This window comes from Sceloporus undulatus, chromosome 1 (assembly GCF_019175285.1).
Source record: "Sceloporus undulatus isolate JIND9_A2432 ecotype Alabama chromosome 1, SceUnd_v1.1, whole genome shotgun sequence".
In the NCBI taxonomy this organism is placed as follows: domain Eukaryota; kingdom Metazoa; phylum Chordata; class Lepidosauria; order Squamata; family Phrynosomatidae; genus Sceloporus; species Sceloporus undulatus.
The window spans coordinates 284,218,603-284,244,384 of NC_056522.1; the positions used below are offsets into that span (position 1 = coordinate 284,218,603).

Sequence of the window (25,782 nt, forward strand, 5' to 3'; positions counted from 1 at the left end):
ATTTTCTAATTCCATTTTAATGCCATAAAGGGATTTCTTTGATAGGACTGTGGCGACCTCTAGTGATGACTCAAAGCAATGTAAATGCATCAAGATCACTAGGAGTTACCCTAATCAGGATAAAGTAATTAGATTTCTACTTTTGCACTAAACTTCAAATAATTTATAAAAATACTAAATGTGTTGAATTCTGGAAGCCAGGGTCCAAAACACACTGCAGAAATAATCTAGTCTGAGACTGCTTTAACTACCCTGGCTCAATGCTAGGGATTTCTGGGAACTGTAGTTTTAAGAGACATTTAACCTTATCTGTCAGAGAGCTCTGGTGCCACAATAAACTACAATTCTCAGGATTCCCTAGCACTGAGCCAAGGCAGTTAAAGAAGTTTCAAACTGGATTATTTCTGCACTGTGTTTTGAAACTAAGATTAAAATGTTGCAGCATGAAAGTGACTTTAGTTACAAAACACAAGGTCTGGGAATGTATTCTTCACAGAAGAGAAATGCATAGAGGAACTGTCTGCCTAAGGCTGTAACAATACTGCATCATGAAGCAATATAAAAAGTCTGCCACCTCAACAACTAACTGATCACATCAAGTTATGGGACTTGAGAGTAAAGTAAATTTCAGAAAGTCATAAATGTTCACAACGTTCTACCAACACTTGCCAGGAAACACACAAAGCAGATAACATGCAGAAAATAATAAATAGAAATATAATTACTTTTGATAGGGTGGGGTCTACTTTCCTCATCGCTTTGGAGTTGAGGAGTAGCAGGCATTTCTTCCTTCCATGTTTTTCGTTTCTTTGGTGGTGGCTCAGCCTTTATCTTTGGCTGTTTAGCTTTGGGTTTCATCGAAGAAACTTTTGTTGTTACTGTTGTAGTTTTTGGTGCCGGGGGATCAGGAACTTTGTTGATGTTTGTGCTTGGCTTACAATGGACAGTTCTACAAGTAAGACAGAGAAATTGAAACAGGTTGTTACATATGGGGGGGGGGGGAACAAAAGCTGGGTTGTAGTGATTGAAATCTATATGAGAAAAAGGAGGCACATCTCAAGATGCTAAAAATGGTCTCTTACTAGTTAAAGGTCTGAGTCATTTCAGACTATGGATACTCTTAAGCTTTCCTTCTGCCACTACAGTGGCCCTTGGTATCCACTGGGGTTTGTTTCCAGGATTCACCATGGATACCAAAATCCATGGATGCTCGTCCCATTAAATGCAATGGACAATAAAATGGTGCACCTCATATAAAATTGCAACATATGGAATTTATATATATAAATTCCAAATGTTATTTTCATCTGGAAAAGCTATTTTTAAGCTGTGGTTAGTTGAATCAGTGGATGAAAAAATCTGTGGATATGGAGGGCTACTTCTAAAGGTTTTGGATTTTCTAAAGTTTTTATTTCAAGCATCCCACTGAAGAAAGCATTAGGAGTATCCATAAGCCAAAATGTACAAAATGTATTAGGCTTTCTAGCTAATAAAATTACATCTTTTCAGCATCTTGATATGTGTCTCCTTTCTTTCTTATACAAATACAAGCCTGACTTGTGAAAATTCCATTCACTTAATTTAGATGATTAGTTATAGTTTGGTGTGTATTAGTACTTCTGCATTAAATGTGTATTACTTTTTAAAAAAACATTTCTGCATTTGTGTATACGTGCATTCATAGATATATGCAGGACTGGAACACATGGCCAGGAAGAGGTGGCTTGAAGCTGACCCCGCCGAAGACACATTAGGGTCATGGCAAACACATGCCATGGCCCCAATCTAACCTGAACCCAGCCCAAATAGGAGCAGAAAAGATCCACTCCTATTTGGGCCGGGAATGGGCTGACTTTTCTGGCCCCGCCGCAGCTCCAGGGTGGTTTCAAGATGCTTTGGTGGTGTGTGGCATGTAAACGCCACACTGCTGGAGCATCTTGAAGCCACCCACGTATAAACGCCATGCTCCCAAGATCCCCAGAAGCAGGCTTTAATGGGCCATCTGTTTCGGCCCACAGTTTTTAACCAGCACTAGATACTTAAGGATGGTTTTTTGTGGGTTTTTCAGGCTCTGTGGCCATGTTCTAGAAAATTTTCTTCCTGACGTTTCCCAGGCTCACACAGTATATATACACCCAACTTTTTCCAGGCAAAGCATTCTCTGAAGATGCTAGCCACAGATGCTGGCAAAATGTCAGGAAGAAAATTTTCTAGAACATGGCCACAGAGCCTGAAAAACCCACAAAAAACCATGGATGCGGGCCATGAAAGCCTTCGACTTCACAGATACTTAAGGACTTAATTGTTGTTGATAGTACTATTCTATGGTTGTCAACAAATGGACCAGCTTTGCCTAAGTTAGAAAAAAAAACCTTAAAACTTCACCACCATGCCAGCACTCTTGCCCCTTTCTTCTGATCTCTCTCTTCTCTCCACCTTCAACTCTTTTTCCCTTCCCTCCATCCTCATTTCCTATTCCCTCTCCTCGCTTGACTTAACACACACCAGGAATTCTTTCTCTCTCTCTTTTTCTACTGTCCCAAGAATTCAGGCCCTTGAGAGAGAAGAGGTACATAGCGCTACCAGAAGCTTTGCAAACAAGTGAATTTCCCAGGCCCACCTAGAGTTTGTCTCTTACAAAAATCTGACTCATGGCTGAACCTGGAACTGCAGACTTTGTTATGTCCTTTCAAGTCAGCTCTGAGTTATGATGACCCTATCATATGGCAAGATTTATTCAGAGATTTGCCATTGCCTTCTTTTGAGGCTGAGAGAGTGTGACTTACCCAAGGTAACAAAGTGGGTATCCTTGGCCAAGCAGGGATTTGAACTCTTGACCCCCACAGTCCTAGTTCAACACTCAAACCACTATACCTTCCTAGCTCTTACTGCAGGGTACAGATAGATTTTAATTAAATAAACACACATTCTAGACTTTAGGAGAGCTGATTTCAGTATACCTAAGGAAATACTGGGGGTGATCCCATGGTCAGGAAGAATAAAAGAAAAGGGAGTTCAGGGAGAGAAGGCACAATTTCAAACTATTCCAATAAGGAGGAAAAATCACTGGTTTTGCATACTCCCCTACCCCTCATTGTGCATGCACCTCTAATTAAATCTCAGTTTCCATATTTTATATCTAATGAGAAACTGGGTTTAGTCAAAAATCGATAGAGAAGCTTTCACTGTTCTCCTTTCATATTTGGAGCTCATTTGTCCCCAATTCATACCAGGCTGCTGCGTTTTCAGATTATTTTAGAACAAAGTATTTGAATAAACATATTATGCCATGGACATGATTCTAATATAAAGATGAAAATAAATGCTTTAAAAATATAAAGCTTGTTAAAATAACTCTCAATGTCTTCCTGCCTAAGTTTTAAATACTGTCAGAATTCATCATTTTTAAAATATTGTATCAGAATCAAATACCTTGCAGACTGTACAGGTTTGTTTCTTGGTCTCTTGGAACACACTCTGACATACTCTTTCTTGTTTGTATTTTCTATAAACTTCACATACACCCGTTTGTACTTTGATTTTGCATCCCCAAAATACCCAAGATACTGCAACAAGCAAAAACAAAGACACAGTACATACAAGTATGTATACATCTTATTTTATATAGCAGACTTTAAAAGCATCACATAACGATTATCTTGCATTTTAGTCTTAGTGCAAGCAGCATTTTGGCTGTGCAATGGGGCATCCCTACATGTCTCACTATTCCTATCTTGCAGAACCTTCAAGGATAGAATAGAATGTGGCAGAGTACTGCAGTAACTGGGGAAAATGAAGAAACTGGGTAAAAGTAGCTTCCACAAGCCAAATTTTCATCTGTGGAAAGCCTGAGTGGAACTCAATATATAAAGATAAATTTACCAAAATACATTAATAGTCATCACTTTCTACACATGTCATTTAGCATGAATGTTTTAGTGCAATCAGCCATGATAGCACAGTAAAGTGCCATAAACTGGAGTACTCCTTCCATTTTAATGATAAAATAGTCAGTCATTCAAAGTTTAGAAAACAAGATGTGAGAATTGGTAAAAGAATGTGGTGAAAGAATAAAAACAATATCCCTTTCCCTCTCCTTCCCTGCATAATCTGAAGTGGTTTCTGATTATTATGGTTAACAGTATTATACCTAGAATCATAGAGTTGGAAGAGACTGCAAGGGCCATCCAGTCCAAACCCTGCCATGCAGGAAATCTCAATTAAAGCATCCTCGACAGATGGCCATCCAGCCTCCGTTTAAAGACCTCTAAGGAAGAAGACTCCACTGCACTCTGAGGGAGTGTGTTCCACTGTCAAACAGCCCTTACTGTCAGGAAGTTCCTCCTAATGTTGAGGTGGAACCTAATTTGAAAATTACACAGTTATGATTGTTATGAACTAATAAGTGGGGAAGAGAAGGGAAAGATGGGAGAGTACATATTCCCAGTCATCAAACCTTAGTCACTCACCTTTGAAGGTGAATGACAGAGTGGATGTGTCCATACAGGTACACATAAAATATGTACCTTCTGGAACTTCATCCCTCACTGTCATTTCTAATATTTGATTAAAGTAGATTCTAATACACCATAAATGTACGTCATAAGAAATTTCTTTATTCTTATAGATAGGCAATAAAAGCAACGAGGAGATCCTTCTCGTCTGCTCGCATTGCATCTGCAAAGTCTCGTCCAGCAGAACTGTTTAGGGTGGTGAGGGAACTGACGGTGATGCCATCTACCCAGAACCCTCTACTTAACCCAACAATAGTCTGCTGTGATGCATTTAACAACTACTTTGCAGGTAAAATCTCTCAGATAAGAGCCCACCTGGACGCCAATGTTGGGGCAAAATTAACTGATGAGTTGTCCAGTCAATCCGTTTATGAGACTAGACTGGATCAATTTGAGCTTGTGAGTACTGATGACGTGGACAAGATCCTTGGAAAGGTGAGGAAGATGGCATGCCCTCTCGACCCCTGCCCATCATGACTGGTCATCTAGGGGGGGTGATGCCTTGATGGCATTTCGTAGACGTGTCATCAATGCATCCCTTAAGGAAGGTTATGTACCATCTGCCTTAAAGGAAGTGGTTGTTAGACCGCTTCTGAATAAACCTTCCCTGGACCCCCTGGACATGAAAAATTATAGGCCTGTTTCCCATCTGCCATTTTTGAATAAGGTGATTGAGAGGGCTGTCGCTCTTCAGCTCCAAGTGGTCTTGGATGAAGCCGATTTACTAGATCCATTTCAAACTGGCTTCAGGACAGGATATGGAGTTGAGACTGCAATGGTTGCCTTAACTCATGACCTTTGTCTAAGCATCGACAGAGGAAGCGTGACCCTGCTGGTGCTATCAGACCTCTCAGAGGCATTTGACACAATAGACCATGACATCCTCTTGGAATGCCTGAGAGCGCTAGGAATTGGAGGCACTGCCTTGCAGTGGTTCCGTTCCTTCCTCTCAGGTAGATTCCAGAGGGTGATGCTCGGGGACAGTTGCTCTTCAAAAACAGAGCTGAATTGTGGCGTCCCTCAGGGTGTCATCCTGTCCCTGATGTTATTCAACATCTATATGAAGCCGCTGGGAGAAATCATCTGTAGACATAGAGCGGGGTGTTATCAGTATGCTGATGACACCCAAATATATTTCTCCATGTCTCGGTCATCAGCAATGACGACAGATGGCATTTCTCCCCTCAATCAATGTCTTGCAGCAGTAATGGACTGGATGAGGGAAAACAAGCTCAAGCTGAATCCAGACAAAACAGAAGTACTTACAGTAGGGGCCCCCAAGCCAGGTATTGGGCTGCAACCTCCAGTCCTAGAGGGGTTCACACTCCCCTCAAAGGACTGTGTTCGGAGTTTAGAGGTGCTTCTCGACTCATTGCTTCAGATGAGAAATCAGGTGAATGCAACAGTCAAGAGTGCTTGTTATCAGCTCCAGCTGATATGTCAGCTGCACCCTTTCCTGGAACGGGGTGACCTAGAAACTGTAGTACATGCACTGGTAACCTCAAGACTTGATTTTTGCAATGCGCTCTACATGGGGCTACCCTTGTGACTAGTCCGGAAACTTCAACTGGTAAAAATATGGCAGCCAGATTGATTACAGGAACAACTAGGAGTGACCATATTACACTAATATTGAAATCACTCCACTGGCTGCCTATTCGTTTCCGGGCACAGTACAAGGTATTGGTCATTACCTTTAAAGCCCTCCATGGCTCAGGCCCAACATACTTAAAGGATTGCCTCCTTCCGTATAATCCACCCCGTGCACTCAGATCCTCTGGGAGGAATTTGTTGCAGTCCACAAAGACCAGATTGACAGCGACCTCCCAGAGGACCTTTTCCATGACAGCTCCCAGTTTATGGAATGGCTAGCTGGACGAGATCCGTCAAATTGCCAACCTAGAGAGCTTCAAGAAAGCTGTCAAGATGGATCTCTTCCGGCAGGCCTTCCCGGAATAGAACCCGGCCACATAATGCTCACTGCACAGACATATATAAGCGAAGACTCTGCCCACCGTTATTTTATTATTGTATTGTTTTTAGATTTTATCATTTGTAATTTTAATGGATAGAATTGTTTAATCCTTTTTTTAAGGGGGGAGGCGAATTGTATATATTGTATTTTTAAAGTTTGTACGCCTCTTTGATTGTGGTAACAAATAGCGGGATAAACATTAAAGTTTTATTATTTTTATTATTATAAATGTTGTTAGTCTGTAAGATATCACTGGAAACTTTGTTGAAGTTTGAGGTCAGCCTTTTCTATTTTATTGTTATATCTCATCTTACGCCATTGAGAATCTCCTTGGCATGTTTGTACTTACATATATACAGATATACTTACACTATTAGTAGCTGTAAATTCCCTCTGCCCATCTCGTACTTCAGGAACAAACTTTTGTAACAAAGCTTTCTGAACTTTCCAGATGGCTGGAGGCTCTGTTCCTGTTTTTAAAGCAGCCTGCAAAGGCCAGAATGAAAAGAACAAATTTGCTTTTAGAGCTACAATAATTAACTCCTACTGACCAAAAACTCAGAAAGCCCCAATTTACCTCTATTACATCGAAAATGGGAGCTATGGTTGATGGCTTTGAATGAACCCAAGAAATGCCATTTTTAAAAAGTAATTTCATATTCTGCTTAAAATAGTTTTTTTGGTTCAGATGCAACAAGAAGTTATGGTTAACTTAAATCAAATGGCTGTGTACAGATGAAGAATACTAACACACATCTCAGATTTAGCATAAGACGTCTGAATTTGGCCTCTCACAAACTATTGTAAAACTAAGATAAAATGGGTCCTTGGTATCTGCTGGATTTTGGTTCCAGGACCCCCCCCCCCCGTGGATACCAAAATCCGTGGATGATCTAGTCCCATTAAATACAATGTCATAGTAAAATGGTGTCCTGTCCATTAAATAACAAGATCAAGGTTTGCTTTCTGGAACTATTTTCAAGCCGTGGATGCTTGAATCGATGGATTAAAAATCCATGCATATGAGGGCTGACTGTACAGTACAGATCTTAGAAACCTTAATTACGAATCATCTGAAAAGGATCATACTACTTAAAGCAATGAGTTTTTTTTAAGTTACAATAAATTTAAGACAACCAAAAAAGGAAAAGATAAAACATAATACCAGCAAATATTATTTGATTAGTGCATTTTCTTAAATTATTAATTTTTTTATGGATTACCTTTAGTAATTCTATATCTTCTATCTTCACTACAAATTCATCACGTTCTCTATACATGCCCTCACCACCACTGTCTCCATTGTCATCCTCAGTACAGCCTTCTATTGCAACAGTTGCCTGCTTTTTTGCTAACTGATCTGTAACAACTCTCTCTTTTTCAAGTTGTGGTGAACAGGTTTTTACTTGAGCATCTTGCACAGTAATAGCTAAACTGGAAGGCTCCTTCTTTACAGCATTGGTAGTAATTTTAGAAACAGTTTTCTCCATTCCTGAAATACAAAATATATATATATAAATCTCACTTTGCTTAATTTAAAAACCATGTATTTATATATATATAAAAGATGAGTTATTTAAAATTGTTAATAGAAGGCATAAAATTCAACTGATGACAGAAGCAGCATGTTCATTTGGGGGGGGATAAAGTCCCACATTTGCTAAGATGTGTTTTACATTTAAGATTACTGCAGTGTACAAGAAGAATGGAGACCCAACATTTTCCCAAGAATGAACCCAATTTATGTATGTATTCAAAGTAGTTGACCGGAACCACATATAGAAGTAATCATATATTGAAGACATTGAAAAGGAAAAGACAACACACACACAGTTTTTTAGGTGCATGATATTCATGTTGTTGGTAAATCTATGGCTGAGTTGAGGGTTTTTTTTAAGAGTTAAATTTTCCCCTTATAGTATGTTATTGAGACTTCAGTTTAGACAAACTACTATTTAAAAAAAAAAATCACAAAATTATTCTTTGAAATAATGCAAATTTTAAAAATGCCTTCAGAAGGGACTTAAATCTTACCAGGTCAGGACAACTCTTTCGTAAAGTAAGTGGCTGAACATGGCAGTCGTCACATTCATGGGGGTTAGGGGCGCAAGACCCCCGCGAAGGTGGAAAAAACAGGAATAACTCCCCCCTCACAGGAAGCCAGTTAAAGGGATGGGTGGACGAGGCAAGAGGAGCAGGAACATGCACGCTCCTTCCCCTGTCCTCCCGTCCCTTTAACTGGTTACCCACCCCTTTCCCAGGTGGACAGCTGCCTTTCCCCAGGCAGCTCTCCATCCTGGAAAGGTGTGGATAATCAGTCCCCCACGCTTCTCTCCAGGACAGAGAGCTGCCTGAGGAAAGGCAGCTCTCAGTCCTGGAAAGGGGCAGAGTTGGCACGTGCACCCTTCTCAGCTGCTCCCTCCCTCCTGGGCTTTTTTCCTTCAAATGGGAAAAGCCCAGGAGGGAGGGAAGGAGGGAGGGAGGTGTGTGCATGCACGTGGCAGCCTTGACTTCGCCAATGATCAAAACCACAAGTGTCAAAGCTGTGAATGTTGGAGGATGACTGTATGTCCAAAAATGTACAAGAAAACTACATTTCAAAATATATTTTAACTTCCACAATTTCCATTAGCCTTAAATATAGTTAAAAACTGATACTTAATTATAGTATTTTGAATACACAAAAATTGACCATGTCTATCTTTACTGATGCAGTCTTTAAACTATGGGCATATATTTAGTTGTAAGCACAACACAATAATCTTTACCTGACTTTTTCTTTTTATTAGAATCATCAGTCAAAGTTGACAAGGCAGATGTAATGCTCTTCTGAAGATCCTGGTTACCTCCAACCGAATCTTCATCAGAAGAAAATGAGGGCAATGCTTCTGAATTTCTCTTTCGTTCCTCATTACCCTTTTTGTTTGAACTTTGACCATTGCTTTCAGGATATGCAGGAGGTGCTGGGGCTTGGGGGTTTGAAAGTGTATGTGGACATGGTGCTCTAACAACTGCTGTAACAGGTCTCCTGACACGATTCGGCACACGCACAGCAGGAACTGAAAGCTGTTGTCTAGGTCCAGATTTTAGGAAATCTAAAAAAGATGCAATGAATCCTGTTCTGACTTCTGGTTGCTTTTCTTCTACTTCTTTGATTTTCTGCCTCATTTTTTCTTGATGTTGGTAAGTTTCATGACAACTTTCAGGAGCAGGCGAATATGGGAAGCTGGCATCACTTCCTCTTGAATTCTGGTGCTTACATTGTCCACTTCGCTTAAGTTGTTTTTGATTTGCATCATCTTCATTTTTAATTTGATTTTGTCCCCTCTCCTTCTGTTTCTGCAGGTCCTCTTGTAACAAGTCTTGGCTCTTGTCTTCAGCTTTGTTACTGTTTTCATCTCCTAGATGTTGCATAGATAGTGAATGTAATGGAACTTTGACCTTGTTTCCTGTCATAGTGTTGTCACCCTCCATGTTACAATCCCTACTCAGTCTTGCAGTCTCTTCATTTAGGATCTTACCATTTGAAACATTTAGCACACCATCCATGTGAACGTAGTTTTTACCTTCAGAGTCATTATTTGTGATAGACTGCTGCTTAACTAGGCCAGAAGCCTGTTGCTGTGTTTGTTCAAACTCTGATGTAGCAACTCTAGTACAGATACCTTGATCTGGAGTATCAATATGTTGTTCATCAACACTTCCAGTTTTTGGTGCTGTATGTACTGCTGTTAGGTTTAGGGTAATCTGGCCTCCATTCAAAGAAATATTGTTTATGCTCAATGGCTTTCCAACTACTGCTGGTGAGGAGCTGAAGCTTGGAGTGACATGTCTAACATCTATTGTCTGGAACTGAACCTTGGAATTGTCTCCATTTTCAACTGACTGCATTTCTTCACTAGAGGTTGATTTGGCAAATTCAGATGGAGTTACACCACAAGCAACAGCTGTTGCTGCCAAGATATCATCTACATTAGATAGTATGTTCCTCTCATCATTGAGCAGCATAGATTCTGGAAAACATACAGAACTAAGGGTAACAAACTGATTCTTAGAGTCATTATTTGGGTGCACAAAATTTTCTTTCGATGTCAAATGTTGCTGTATTGGCTTTGATGACTCAGAAATGTCCATTTTTATTATGTCAGAGCTTTGAGGATGAAGCTGCTGCTGAGAATGTCCTCCATTACTCTGAATCAAATGTCCATCCACCTGAAGAAACTGGTGGGTCATCTGCTGAGAACTCTGAATACGTTGCACTTGTGGAGAAGCTTTTGTATGCCCTAAGCTAGACTGCAGTATTGACTGCTGGAGCATCTGTAAATCACAGGCAGATTCCAAAAGTACCTGTGCACTGGGCAAACACAGCTGATGGCTATGCCTTATGGCTTGAGTGTTAATCAGTGTTGGTGTGCTAGTAACATGGCCCTGTTGCTCTGAGGATTTAGCTTCATGTACCTTATGCAGAAGAGATTGCTGCTGGCTTAGTTCTTTGTCATCCATACTTACTTGGGTGGCTGGCAATAAATTAGCTGCCTTTTTAATATCATGGCTTACTACATTAGTGATATGGCCAATTTGCTGGGTAAGTTGAGATACAGAGCTAACCATCCTTTCATCCTTTTTTGAGCCCTGAAGAGTAAGCCCAACAACTTGATCTTCAAGACGAGAGTTACTTCTGATTACACTTTGAGAATATCGAGTGTCCACTTTGGAAACTTTGAAAGTTGTATCCTGAGTGTTAATGTCATTATCAGCTAACCTCTGAGGGGAGGAATCAAGAGATGTTTGCTGTTGCAATGACTGCAAATCTTGCATTGGGAACTGATCATCTTGTTTAGATGTTTGATATAAATTAGGGTCAGATTTCCTTTTAATATATGATTTTGTATCTGAGGAAGAGCTGTTCTGCAATGCTTGTGAATGAGCTGGCATTATAAAAGTTGATTGGACAACTGGTAAAAACTTTTGAGACTGTGGAGAGGATGACTCTTGTGCCTGAGAATGTAGAGAAATATAGTTCTGGGGAGGGCTAGATGCTGACAAGTTTTGAACATGAGAAGAGGAAGAAAATGGAAGAGATTGTGATGTTAATGTTATAGACTGCCCTGTTGTATATGTTTCTGAAGGACTAACTACTGGCAAAACCTGGGATTGAGATGAAAAGATAACTTGTGGTTGACTAACTGTTGACAACCCCTGAGAATGGCTAGAAGAATAATTTTGAGATTGGTTGTCTGAAAGATCTCTTGTCTGTGCAGAGTAGTTGTCATTTGAAACTGAACCTAATACCTGCTGCTCAGATGAATAACTCAGTGTTTGGCTATCAGAAGTAATAGCTTGTGACTGCCCAGCAAAAGCAAGAGTTTTGTATAAAGGTGGCAACTTCTCAAGCTTGATAGCTGAGAATACTTGTGCATGACTGACAGATGGCACATTCTGTGACTGTGTTGAAACATAATTTTGTGACTGGCTTACTGATAACAGGCTTGGAAGTTGTGCTGTAGAATAGATTTGTGCTTGACCTGCTATTACAGAGTTCTGGCTCTGTCCAGTTTTGGAATAGCTTTGAGTCTGCACAGCAGAGGCTACACTTTGTGGCTTAGGTGTCTTTGTTGACCTTGATGGCTGCTTTGTAGGACACTGTTTTGCTTTTGTAGTAGAAACAGATGGGAAACCAGGTGATGGAACTGCTGACGTGTATGACTGAGCAAGTTCCACTGAAACCTGAGAGGTCTTTTGCTGTGGTCCATTATTGCTTCCCTGAGTAGCATCGGCAACTGGGCTACAAGACAGGGATGACCCTTGAGATGTATCTTGGAAATCAGTTCCATCTGCATTTGATAAAAAATTTTCTAAGGAATGCTGTGAACCAGGCAGTTGTGCCTGAACAGACTGTGTGCTTGAAGGCCGCTGGTGGTGTTTAATTACACTACATTCTCTCTGCAGTGCTCTTTCAATGGAGGCAGTAGAACCGGTAAACAGAGTTGGGCTATATACCTGTGGAGCTGGCTGAGCTCCTCCAAGTGATGAAGGCAACAAACTGAACTGTGGCTGCAACAGATGGGGTGCAGATTCCTGAGCAGAACGATATGTTGAAGACTGTGGTGGTATGCTGGTACTTAACACAGAACTGCCTAGGCGCTCAAAAGTCAATGCAGCAGGAACAGTGCCTTGGGATGTCTTAATCTGCAACAAAGGGTCATGAGCAGTTAAAAGCCCATTTGATGTTGCACTGAAAGTTGCATCCTGAAGTGTTAGAGAAGGAGTAGTAGCAAAGTTTCTACTGCCAAAAGCACTGGGATGCTGATAAGCTGAAGTTGGTGGAAAGGTTCCAGAGGCTGGCAAGGCTCCAGTAACAAAAAGTTCAGTTGATGAATGCATAGCTGTTTAAAAAGAGACACAGAAAGAAAGAAGTGCAATACACGTGAATCAAGAACTTTTCTAACCTAACCATTTTGTTTAGCCTTGGAAATAATCACCCACAGAATTAGCCACATTTCAAAATTCTTTTAATGTTAACACCTGATGATGAGATCATCATCTTTTTGGAATATTTTTTGCTTAACTTTTTCTGTCCTTCCTCATTGCTTCTGCCTACTTGCAGTTCAGGAGTGATATGAAAAAACAGAAACTTCATCCAGATATGATACGGATGCTGGTGGTCAAGAAATCTGCAGTGTGAGTAATGTCATACTGCCAGTTCTAGATAAGGCTGCATTCCCTTTAAAAGGATCATGCACACAGCTTGGGAGCATTATGTGACCTAGTGCTTTCACCAGACATTCAGATGGCAGCTACTAGGAAAGAAAGCTTTTCATCAACTTTGGCTACTGAACAAATTACAACTTTTTCTGAAGAAAGCAGATAAGGCCTCAGATTCTTTAATGGTACAAATTTTGAATCAAACAAAAAAATTCTATGCTGGGACTTTCATTACAGTAATATCAGCACCATATTTAAGCACTAGACTGATCGCCCTAGGCATGGTATGGAATCCCATGCAGGAAAATGAGATTGGAGGAGGAAGGATCGAGTAGTTCATCTCTATTCTGCACCCAGCATAAAAACCAAGTGGGTTGCAAGAGCAGAGATTCACAACCCGTAAAGAATTATAGGAGGTTTATTCAAGGTGAGTGGAGCTTTCTCTCTTCAACCATATCCCAGAACTTTGTTGTTGTTGTTGTTTTGCATGTGGACTTTGTGGGCTTATTCATAAGACTGTTACACTCCTTAAACTTGGCTATGGTATATATGCAAAAATTTATTTTCTACTTTTCAAGTTCATGTGTCTTGGCCAATATATACAGTTACAGTTCTGTTTCCTCAATAAACACATTATTGTATAAGATAGCAAACTAAGTTGTTTACATATTTATGACTTCTTTAAAGTGTACATTGGAAAAGCAGGAAGAGAAGAATGTACTGAACTGTTACAATACTGGGAGAGGAGATTAACCAAATAAGCATTTATGTTGCAGTGGATGATGGTGAACTGAAGCAGAGGAGGTGCTTTTCACCTATTTTCCCTCTTAAGTAAAGCCCTATGCTCTCCCAGTTGTTCTGGACAGTTCACTTACTCTCCAAAACAGTATGGCACCTGATAATGGGAGCTGCAGGGAGAAGGAATCAGAAAAAAGTATACAACCATATTGCTCCCTGCTACAAGGCTCACATGTAAGAAGCTGGCATTTAACAAATTAGCAAGTCACTAATTTATTTCTAGAATTCTACAATGCAGGGCCACAAAGAAAGTTTTTTTCTAAATGGATGCAATGAGATATCATACTAAGCACCAGTTAGTGTTAATCACACAAGGTTGCAAAGTGATATATCATTAGCCCTGGGAGACCTCACAGTAAGCCAGCCCAAAGCTTTGTAACAATTGGTCACATCAACTGGTGTGGAAATTAAAGTGTACAAGTTTTGCAAAAAGATTTTACAAGTGAGTTATATTGTACTTAGAGAATAACAACTGTTAATAGTTCAAAGTAGCAGTTTAACACTCTTGCAGAGCTATAATAACTAATAAGGTTGCTAAAATGCTTGCTTAACAAAAGCATGAAACATATGAAGATAATTTCTTAGAAATCTATATCTAAATAAAGACTTTTATTCTGCATCCACATAGCAGAAATAATACAGTTTGACACCACTTTAACAGCCAAGGCTCAGTGGTATGGAATTCTGGGAACTTTAGTTTTGTGAGACATTTAGGCTTCTGGTGGCGCAGTGGTTAAATGCCAGTACTGCAGCCACAAGGTTCTAAGTTCGATCCCAGACAGGGTTCCAGGGTCCATTCAGTCTTCAATCCTTTTGTAGGTCGGTAAAATGAGTACCCAGTTTGTTGGGCCCATTGGCTTACACAGGTAAATCGCTTAGGGAGTGCTAGTTCACTGATAAGCGGTATAGAAATGTACTGGATATTGCTATTTCAATTATCTGTCAGAGAGCTCTGGTGCCACAACAAACTAAAATTCCCAGGATTCCATAGGTTGGAGCCATGGCAGTTAAAGAGGCATCAAACTAGATTATTTTTGCAGTGCAGCTTAGGCATTTTGAATTCTAATATTATGATATTAATTTCATTTTAACAAAGAAACAAATAATACACGGACTAAAACTTAGGAAAATATCACCTGGCTGCCAAGTTGGAGCTCGAAACTGTGGTAAAAGAGTAGTTCCTGAAGAAACAGCCTGAGCATTGCGGGATTCAATTGCAGAGAGAAAATTCATAACTGAAGTTTCTTTAGTGCTGGTACTGTTGCTGTGCATAGTGTTATCAAAAATGCCAGAAAGACCTAAGTGAATTAAATTATACAAGAACATGTATTAACACATACATATGAGTGCTGCACATACATATGAGTGCTCACTCACACATTTATTGGCCAGGAAGCTTGACTGTGACACTCACTGGCTGATCTTAAATATGGTCTGTAGATGTATGTACCTGTTAGGCACTGAACTATATAATCAGTGTAAGAACAGTCTTCTGTAACAATGGTTTTGAAAATAAATGCATATCTAGCCCTTATTTTATTATTTTTATTTTTATTTTTAAAAAAGAGTTCACATTCAAATGGCTAGTTCAATATGAAGTGGTATATAAATGAAGCTATTTGTTTGTTTTGTATGAGAAATATAATATATTAAGATTACAGATGAGGGGAGAGTAAGGTAAGGTAATAAATTACATGAAACATTAAGCCAAACTTCACAAATCTGGCAACCTAAAGATATGTTGTACTTCAATTTCCATCATATCCCATGCTGGATTAGAGACATGAAGGCCTATAAAAACAACTGATAAAACAGTACATTTTCTTTTCCTGTGGATTTTTCCACCCCCAAATCCCCCCCCTTTTTAAAGGATTATGGGGAAAATATAAGGGGATATTTTATTTTATAAGGATGAACAAAATATATAGGAGAAGGTGTCCTTATTTCTGTTCTCCTGCATCAATAAAAGTATAGTGTCTAGATCAGGGGAAGTAATAGTGCCACTCTATTCTGCTCTGGTCAGACCCCACCTGGAATATTGTGTCCAGTTCTGGGCACCACAATTAAAAAAAGATATTGAGAAACTGGAGCGTGTCCAAAGGAGGGCGACCAAAATGGTGAAGGGTCTGGAAAACATGCCCTATGAGGAACGACTCAGGGAGCTGGGGATGTTTAGCCTGGAGAAGAGAAGGTTAAGAGGTGATGTGATAGCCCTGTTTAAATACTTGAAGGGATGTCATATTGAGGAGGGAGCAAGCTTGTTTTCTGCTGCTCCAGAGACTAGGACCCGGAGCAATGGATGCAAGCTACAGGAAAAGAGATTCCACCTCAACATTAGGAAGAACTTCCTGACAGTAAGGGCTATTCGACAATGGAACAAACTCCCTCGGAGTGTAGTGAAGTCTCCTACCTTAGAGGTCTTTAAACAGAGGCCGGATGGCCATCTGTCGGGGATGCTTTGATTGAGATTTCCTGCATGGCAGGGGGTTGGACTGGATGGCCCTTGCAGTCTCTTCCAACTCTATGATTCTATGATTCCCTCATTACCTTATGTATTCATTAAGGATATGTCCCCAGACCAATGCATAATGAAACCCATGGATAATAGTGTATCCTCTGTATTTCCAGGGGCCTCTGTATTACCAGGGGCCATTGACCACAGAGTCACACTGGAGAACCTCTAGACACACTGAGAGATCATATTTTTTCAGATGTGGGTAAGGGAAAACAGAGGTACCAGTTCTATGGATAAAGGAATCATACTGTATACCTAAAACTATGTGCAGTATCTCACATCATTGCAATTCCTGGTCTTGGTTTCCTTACTTCTTTTACATAGTGTATGCCTGGCACTATGGAGGTCTAAAGGAGACTCCCTCCCCCATATACTTTATTGTTGATTGTTTCATTGGTTGTATTGGTTGTTTGCTCCTCATTAACTGGCTTTACCAAAGAGTTCCTTATACTGTAAGGTATTCCTTATAATTGCAGCTTCATTTTATTTTAATTTTTTAAAATTCATAGTTATTTTGGGAATAACTGCACTTTTAATATATCAAGTTTGATAATCCTATGCCAAACAAATATGATACATAATGTATTTTATATTCCTAAAGTAGCACTGACTTTGATTTTTGATAGTATGCTAACACTGTATTTTTTCATATGTTTGCTGAAGATTTCCATTCCTTCCCACCCATGGCTTCAACATTTCTAGAGCTTTTAATCCCTGTTCTGGGTCACGATGATGGAAGTAAACCAAATACGAAGGGCACCAAAGGACATCTCAAACTGGGACAGGGATTTTTTTCCCTCCAACCAGCTACTCAATTTGGCTCACATTTTGCCTAATCCAGTCTTGAGAATGTAGAGACCTCCTAACTGACTGTCCTCCATCTATAAAAGGACTTATGAGCTTTGCAGTGGACAGAGACAAATTTGAATTTTCTATAGAGTTTTGTTGTATTTTCAAATGAAGGACCAAATTTTATTGCCTTGTGGTTTCCATGGATCTTGTGGCAGTTGGGATAGCCCCTGATGACTCTATTTTGATAGGATGTAGACAATTTTAATGTATTTTTATAATGTGTGACACCTTGGGACCCTTTTTGGGACAAAGATGGTATAGAAATAAAGTAAATAAATGAATAATTTCTCCATACCATCTCAACATAATACAAAAGCTGTATGACTCTTAACATTGTCACACACACCATCCCCCCCCCTTTTTAAAAAATACAATAAAACTCTATTGAAAATTCAAACTTGTCTCTGTCCAGTACAAAACTCACAGGCCCCTTTATAGATGGAGAACAGTTAGGAGGTTTCTACATTCTCAAGACTAGATTAGGCAAAATGTGAGCCAAACTGAGTAACTGATTGGAGAAAATAAACCACCAGAAAATCCCTGCCCCAGTTTGAGATGTCCTCTGATGTAGGATCCTGGTGCCCTTCATAGGTGGTTTACTTCCATCATCATGACCCAACAAAGGGATGTAAAATCTCTAGAAATGTTGAGCCATGAGTGGGAGGGAATGGAAATTTTCTCTGATGAATAAACATTTGGTTTTGAAAGCTTACACAGATAATGTGCCTTTTTTTGTTAGCCTAACGGAAGTATCCTCACAATATGGACTTTGAATTTGTCTTATGGTCAACATAGTTACCCCTGCATTCAAATATAAGGTTCTATAATGGCACCATCCATATCCTACAAATAAAACACATTCCTGAAATATTTTCTTGAAAACTGATTCTGTACTACACAAAGTTCTAAGATACATGCAAGGGATTTTATATCAAAGGTCCAAAACACACTGCAGAAATAATCCAGTTTGAGACCACTTTAACTGCCCTGGCTCAATGCTAGGGAATTCTGAAAACTGTAGTTCTGTAATATATTTAGCCTTCTCTGTCAGAGAGATGTGGTGCCACAAGGAACTATACTTCCCATGATTCCCTAGCACTGAGCCAAGGCAATTAAAATGGTCACAACGTGGATTAGTTCTACGGTGTGTTTTGGATCAAAGTGATGGAAGTACTAATCAAAACTGATGTTTCAGAGTGTATTATTTATTACCTGCAGGGTGGGGTGTAGTAGCGTATGTAGGTAGCTGATGAGAAGCTACATATGTTTGTCTGTGAAGAAGATCTGCTTCTGAGTGTGATGGATGTCCTCCTCCAAAGCTTAAACTGCAGATGAAAAAAAAGAAAACATAAAAAGTAAAATCAGACATAGTAATGTGTACAAGGAGGGTGAGCAAGAAATATAGATGAGAACAGTTCTGAGAATAAAGTGAGGAAAAGTAAAGTAGGAGGGCTCTGTATGGATTGATCTCATTGAAGGGTAAGGCGAATGCCAATGTAAGTAATAAACACACAAAGACTGACAACCTATTAAAATGATAGAGGAAAATAATATCAGAAAAATATGAAGCTTAGTGGCTCATCAATGACTGATTTGTGCAAGAAAAATTATTGTAACATAAGATCCTTTCACATCAATACACCAGTCATGATTTAGTTTACAAAAAACAGAACAGTCTTTGAAACACAAACAAAAGCAGAGATTTGTTTCCCTTACTTATGTTAAAGAGTGGCCGAACAGGTTTGACAACAGCTGTCCTGCAGCAAACAGTGGTATATTTGTAAGTCATTATTCTAGTTTGTAATTCTGTTGCTCCACATACTTGAAGAGATGGAATGAAAAGGAAGCTTAAAATGTATTTAAGAAGCTAGATATTTAAGGAAACCATTAATGTTGGATACACTTTACCACCCAAAGTGATGGTCTTATCTCTGACCTTGCACTTCATCTCCAGATCAGGAACAACTACCTGATTGTCCAGGGATTTAGGGTGTGTGTGTTCTTTTGGGGGGGGGGATGTTCATCCTAAGAGGAGTACTTTGGAAACATAGCTAAGGAGCAAATCTCCATTTTCCTTTCCATTTCTGGGAGAGGCAAAGTATTGCATTTGTTCTTTTTTTCCTTAGTAGGACTTTGAGGCTCCTCAGGCTTGCTACACAGCGGTGAAATCTAGCAATAAGAAGCAAAATGGTTGATCTCTGCTCAAAAAAGGCTGAGTGACGATGTTGGGAATTGCAGTCCAAGCCATTGGTGGGGCACCAGGTTTAAGAAAGTTGTAATATAATATCAGTTTAATGTATTCTTTGTTATAGGTGTTTGGCCTTACTGGATGGAAACCTGAGATAGGGGAGTGTAAACATGAAGCTGTCATCCTAAGACTTATGCTGGGGGGGGGGGCTGCATCCCCCCCCCCCACACGGCATGCCTGCCCTTCTGAAAGCAATAACGGTAGTCTTTTTCAGCCTCAAAAGATATCAAGGAATCCTGTAGCACCATTAAAGACTCTAGCACAAGCTTTTATGGCTAGTAGATTATATATCTGTTGAAGTGGACCGCAGTTCAAAGCTTAGGAATTTATTTTTCTTATTCTCAAAAGTGCTACAGGATTCCTTTATATCTTCTCCTGGAGTGCATGTTTCTACAAAACTATCTCAAGTCACTGTCTTCTGCATGCCTGCCAACAAGAGATGAACGATTTTAAAATATTTTGAAGCCACAAGGGAGGAAAGCTTGACAGTATAAGGAAAAGAGATGTCTCATCCACAGGGTCATCATGAGTCAAGATCTGACAACACGGAGGAAAGAGGGAAGGGAGGGAGGAAGATTAGTTTCTTTTAATTATGTTATAATTACAATTACCCTTTGCCCTCATCAGACTCACAAAATACTAATTTTGCATCATGGAATTGATTAGTCAATCTAATTTTCTAGGGTATTATTCTCAATAGTTTTTGCTTTTGTGATCCCTCGCTTTTATCAACCGCGTGGATGAGCAAAACCTGATAATTTGCCTAGATTTTGGCAAACATTTGACTTGCATAAATCAATTTACTTCTTGACATTGTATTGTCTTTCCAAACATACACAGTTCTTTCACATGCTGCAAACAGAGGATGAAGGCACGTCAGGCAATTGAAAAGTTAAAGTCATGAGGGATTGTGTCATGAAAAGTTCTTGCTATCAAGTTGTAGGAGGAATATGCCTGACAGAATTCTAGACAAATTACCTAAACTAATCAGCATTTTTCTACATTTAAAAGTTCCTTTTCAACATGAATTCATATATTTCTACTAGTCGGAAGGCAGGGAGCATAGATCAGGCAGAACTATACAAACACTTTGGCTTTTTATTCCATATTCTAAACAATTTATTTCCCAATTTTTTCAATTTTCTCAGGGGGGGAAAATCCAAAATCCTTAAGATATACCCATTCACCCAATTTCCCCAGGTTTCCCCTCAAGTCATCATTGAGACATAGAGTTATTCAATCTTTTAAAAAGATGAATTCCAGGAATTAGAATTCCGAAAGTATTATTATTAATTATATTATTAAACTTTATTGATATGCGCTGTAAATTTACACAGCACTGTACAAAATCATTACTTAGACGGTTCCCTGCCCCATGCTTACAATCTAGAAGACACGAACAAAAGGAGAAGGGAATGGTTGATCTCATTGAAGGGTAAGGCGAATGCCAATGTAAGTATAAAACACACAAAGACTGACACTATTAAAATGATAGAGGAAATAAATCGAAAAATATGAAGCTTAGTGGCCTCATCATGACTGATTTGTGCAAGAAAAATTATTGTAACATAAATCCTTTCACATCAATACACCAGTCATGATTTAGTTTCAAAAAAGAACAGTCTTTGAACACAAACAAAGCAGAGATTTGTTTACCTTACTTTGTTAAAGAGTGGCCGAACAATTTGATTACTATGGGGTTATTTCAAACATGTTAAGAAAAACTCTTGTTTATTAAAAACATACTGTAGGCCCTCCTTATCTGACACTTGCCATCTCTGGATTTGAGCACCACAGATGGCAAACCTCATTGTCCCAATGGCAGTGTGCACACAGCCACTCCGCAATTGGGAAAAAAGTCCCTCACCCACCTTCTTCCTTCCTCGAAGCTCTGTCCTGGGTTGAGATTGGATTGTGGGAAGAATCTGCGGCCCAGGTCAGCTGGGGCTGGGCGCAAGGCTTGAGTCTCAGAGCCCCTACCCCGGCCCAGCACCTGGATGGCCTTTGTCCTCTGAAAACCAAGCCCCAGCCCCAGCCCCTCGGAACCCGCGGGCTGGAAAGCTGGGGTCAGGGCAAGACTTGGGTCTCAGACTCTTGGTCTTGGGAACCGCATCACCTGCATCATCCTTCAAGGACTCAGTCAAGGAAGAGTGGGAGAATCTGCTCCTTTGGCTGCCTAAGGGGCAAGGAGTGTGAGGTTGCTGCAGTCCCAGCACAAAGGCGCCAGCACAGCCTCATGATGATCTATTGTGTCTTGTTTTGGATTATGCTGGCCAGTACTAGTTGAGACTGCCTTCAAGTTGTCTATCGACTTATGGCAACCCCAGCTTTCTCTGGGTTTTTCTTAGGCAAGGATTGTTGTAAGGTGACTCTATCATGGAGTTTTCTTGGCAAGAGTTGTGTGTGTAGAGAAGTTTGCCATACTCTCCCCTGAGGCTGGGAGAGTGTGACTTGCCCAAGATCACCCAGTGGTTTGTGTGGCCAAGCTTATATCGAACCCTTGTCTCCAGAGTCACAGCCCAACACTAAGTCTACTATGCCATGCTGGCTCTCAGGCAAGGATTACTCATCTTTAAAATTTTGCTCATGTTCTTCCATTTACCACTGTTCTGGTGCTGATGGTTAAACATGTCAGTCAAATGGCTGCATTCCCCCTGACTTCCAAAGGTCTTGAAACATACCCGTATTTCTGGCATATAAACGACTGGGCGTATAAGACGATCCCCAGCTTTTCTTAAAATATAGAATTTGGGATAACTCGTCGTATAAGATTGCCCTCTTCCAATGCACACCAAATAAAATTTGAAAGAAACAACACATCAGATTTGATTTCAATGGTAATTTTATTCAAATACTTATGACATGCAGGTGCTTAGCAGAAATATGTTGTTACACCAAACCTGCGTGGAGTCGCACTTTCCCTGCCTGCCCAGCCCTCCCTATCTCCAAGACTATCAGAGAGATAGCGCAAGCACGGCTCTTTTTTCCATACCCCGGGCATCCCGGACGCCTGCAGCTTGTTCCGCCCTTCACTTACACCTTCCTGGTGAGGCGCCCTCTCACCTCATCATCAGGATCATGTTAAGTCACTTCTTTCCACAAATCCTGGTGAGTGGATTTTCTTCTACCATACTTGTACAGCGCCGTCCTAGCTGCTTTCATATGGTCTCCACATATGGCGGAGATGCGGCCGTGGCAGTTTTTTAGGTTCCCCCACCATATGCGGCAACCACAGATTCTCCAGTCCAGCTCAGAAGTTTCAGCATCCGCCCTATAAGACGACTTCCGACTTTTGAGATTATTTTCCTCGGTTAAAAAGTAGTCTTATACGCCAGAAAATACAGTATCTTATTTATTATAGTATTTTTTCCTAATCACACAAGTAATTTCTCTTACAATAGCCATATTTCCAAGTTATTGTATCTGATAAAACAAGATATGAATGAGTAGAATGGAGGTGCTCATAGCCTCATTCACTCCCAATTCCCTCATTCGCTCTGTGAAAGTCAGATACTCAGAAGGGGAAAGCTTCTTATGCAATCTGAATCACAGATTATGGTGAAGTGTGGTTAAGAAAACATGACTTGAAAGCCAGCTTTAAACCCATGCTTGTCACTAGTTTGTGAATTCTGGCTTTCTCAGGGTCCACTAATCTATAAATCTGATCTTGACGATGTCTCAAGAAGCTATGCCCTGTCTGATTAGATGAATGAAGGGGAGCAGTGAAATGGGAGTGAGGGTAGTCTAGTCCTGGCTGGTTGGAGCAAGCATTTCCCAAAGGACCTGAGTATATAGGACAGATTGTATGGGAGAAGGTGATCCTGTAGGTAACCTGGACCCAAACCATGTAGGGCTTTAAAGGTAATAACCAAGACTTTGTACTTTGCATGGAAACTAATTCGCAACCAGCAGAGTGCTTTTAAGATCAGTGTGCTGTGTGGATGTACCTGTAATCAATCCAGCTGCCATATTCTGAACCAGTTGGGGTTTTCAACTTGGTACAAAAGTATCCCAATGTCTAGTGCATTGCAGAAGTCCAGCCTTGAGTTTCCCAGTGCGTGCACTACCACCTTTAGGTCCACAATTCTAGGAAGGGGTGCAGCCGGCATATACTTTCTCCTCCTTTGCCTGGTTATTACTGCCTGCAAGAGGAGGTGGAAGGGGTGGGAGGAATGACTGTCCACATTTTTTCTTTGTAGGAAACACTGTTTTGAAACTGTAGCAGGTGGGGAGAAATGTGCTGATGTATACATCTGCATGATCCTGGGCTAGAATTTTTAAAAAGGTGATTTCCACACAAAAATTAACAAAAAATAATAAATGACCCAAAACATGTCCCCTTGCCTGTACCCAGTGAAAGATAAAAACTGAAACTAAAGCAGACATGAACCATATGTAAAATGAGCGAAATAACCCAGTTAAAGAATCATAATAAAACATGATTCTTTTTACCTCAACTTTAAGCCCCAAGAGCAAGAGGACATATAGGCAGGACTTAAAGGTTACTGGATGTCACATGTCAACAAAGGGAGACATTACTGCATTTTCAGCTCCATATAGTTTAGCCCCACAACAAGAAATCAAACAAATTATGTAGAACTGCCTTGCACAAGCACCTTTCACCTTCCTAAGGTACTTCGGAACCAATCAATGGTTTATGGCTTAGAGCCATTATTCCTGTTTGGCAACCAGTAGGGGACTGCTCATCCATAGCAGGCTGAATGAACAAATGAAGTCAGTTGCATTTTTATTTTAATAAATAGTACTATTTGCTTTCTTTTAGCTTTTATTCTCTCTTGCCTCACCCAAACATTCATTGGCTACATTATCATTAATGTTTATTTTAACCATTAGAATTTTAAAAATTATTTCCATATTTCCTTGCACTGCATTGAAACCTTTGGTACTAATTTATATTTTTAACATTTAAAAAAATATTGCCAACTGCTAATAATTGTCCTTGCTGTGTTGTGGTGAACTAACAGCAGCCCACAGCAGTAAATGCAGTAACTGATAGGTGACAGAGAGAGAACATGTTCAATTATCTTAGATACTGAAAACCCACCAGAAGTATAAAAATCTGTGGAACATTGACAAGATCATCTTTGAGGAAAGAGAAGTATGTTGAATTTCCAGGAAGGGAAACAGAAATGGTGGGATAAGGAAACTTTCATCACAGGGACGAGAGAATAACTGGAATGGCAGCACAGTAATTGTGAACTTTTTAAGTTTTATTTTTAACAGTATTTTTATTTAGCGATTTGCTACCACTTCTTTCAGAAGTGCATATTTTAGTAGAAATGTCTGTTGTGACCTTGATTCCATTTAAAAAATAACAGGAAGCTCATAAATTTCCCATGTGGGATTCAGATACAAGTGTAGTTATTGCAGCTCTGTGTCTAGGAGATGTAACATCATCACATATTATATTTATAGATGTTTGGAAAATTTGATCTTTGGGAATTTCAGTATGAACTGACCTGATCTAAACATCTACGGCTCCTAGATTACCATGCAGATGAGAGCTTAACATCAACAAGCTTTCATCATTCCCAACTGTTCTCATGAAGTACTCAAAATGGTACAAAAACTAGTTTTAAATCATGAGAAAATATTTCAGGATTTCAGGATGCATTTCTGGGAAGACAATGGTTTGAAATCAGTATTTCTGTCGGGGGAAAAATTACAACTGCAATAGAAAGAAATGGCAATGGAGCCACTCTACCAGCTCTGCTAAAAGAAAAACTCCATAGTACCTTCCCATCCTCAGCAGAGAAGGCCATTTCATATGGCTGCAGTTCTACTGAAGACCAGCTGCACTGAGTGCCTCCTCTTTCTGAAATCTGTTGACATTAAGAATTGGTATCACCTACCCTTCTTCCCCTTTTCTTTTGTGTTTCTTGCCTTACTAGATTGCATGTCTCTGGGCAGGGACGGTCTTGCTTTCATCTACTATTTGGGAGCCTTCTCAGCTGAAGTGTAGTGTAAAACATTTCAATCATATAATCTTACAAATACATGTTATTTATTATTATCTCTGAAATGTTAGGCACTGTAAGAATCATGAGGCTGAAAACAGGATAGTCATATTTTAAATAAACAAATAAAAAGAAAATGTGTCTCTTCAAGAGTGAGAGTATCCTTCTTAAGCAGATAGTGTGGATATCTTTAAAAA

At 39.8% G+C, this 25,782-nt stretch overlaps 1 protein-coding gene across 2 annotated transcripts in view; it reads right to left on the reverse strand.

The window, feature by feature from the left end:
• Nucleotides 1-25,782, reverse strand: part of QSER1 (glutamine and serine rich 1) — a 54,496-nt gene that overhangs the window by 14,731 nt on the left and 13,983 nt on the right. For both annotated transcript variants that reach the window (XM_042465280.1, XM_042465271.1), the window contains exons 2-8: nucleotides 18,572-18,684; nucleotides 15,129-15,290; nucleotides 9,258-12,875; nucleotides 7,713-7,981; nucleotides 6,859-6,975; nucleotides 3,433-3,566; nucleotides 726-949 (exon numbers count right to left, since the gene is read on the reverse strand). In XM_042465280.1, the coding sequence (XP_042321214.1) occupies nucleotides 726-949; nucleotides 3,433-3,566; nucleotides 6,859-6,975; nucleotides 7,713-7,981; nucleotides 9,258-12,875; nucleotides 15,129-15,290; nucleotides 18,572-18,684 (4,637 nt within the window). The remainder of the gene's footprint in view (nucleotides 1-725; nucleotides 950-3,432; nucleotides 3,567-6,858; nucleotides 6,976-7,712; nucleotides 7,982-9,257; nucleotides 12,876-15,128; nucleotides 15,291-18,571; nucleotides 18,685-25,782) is intronic.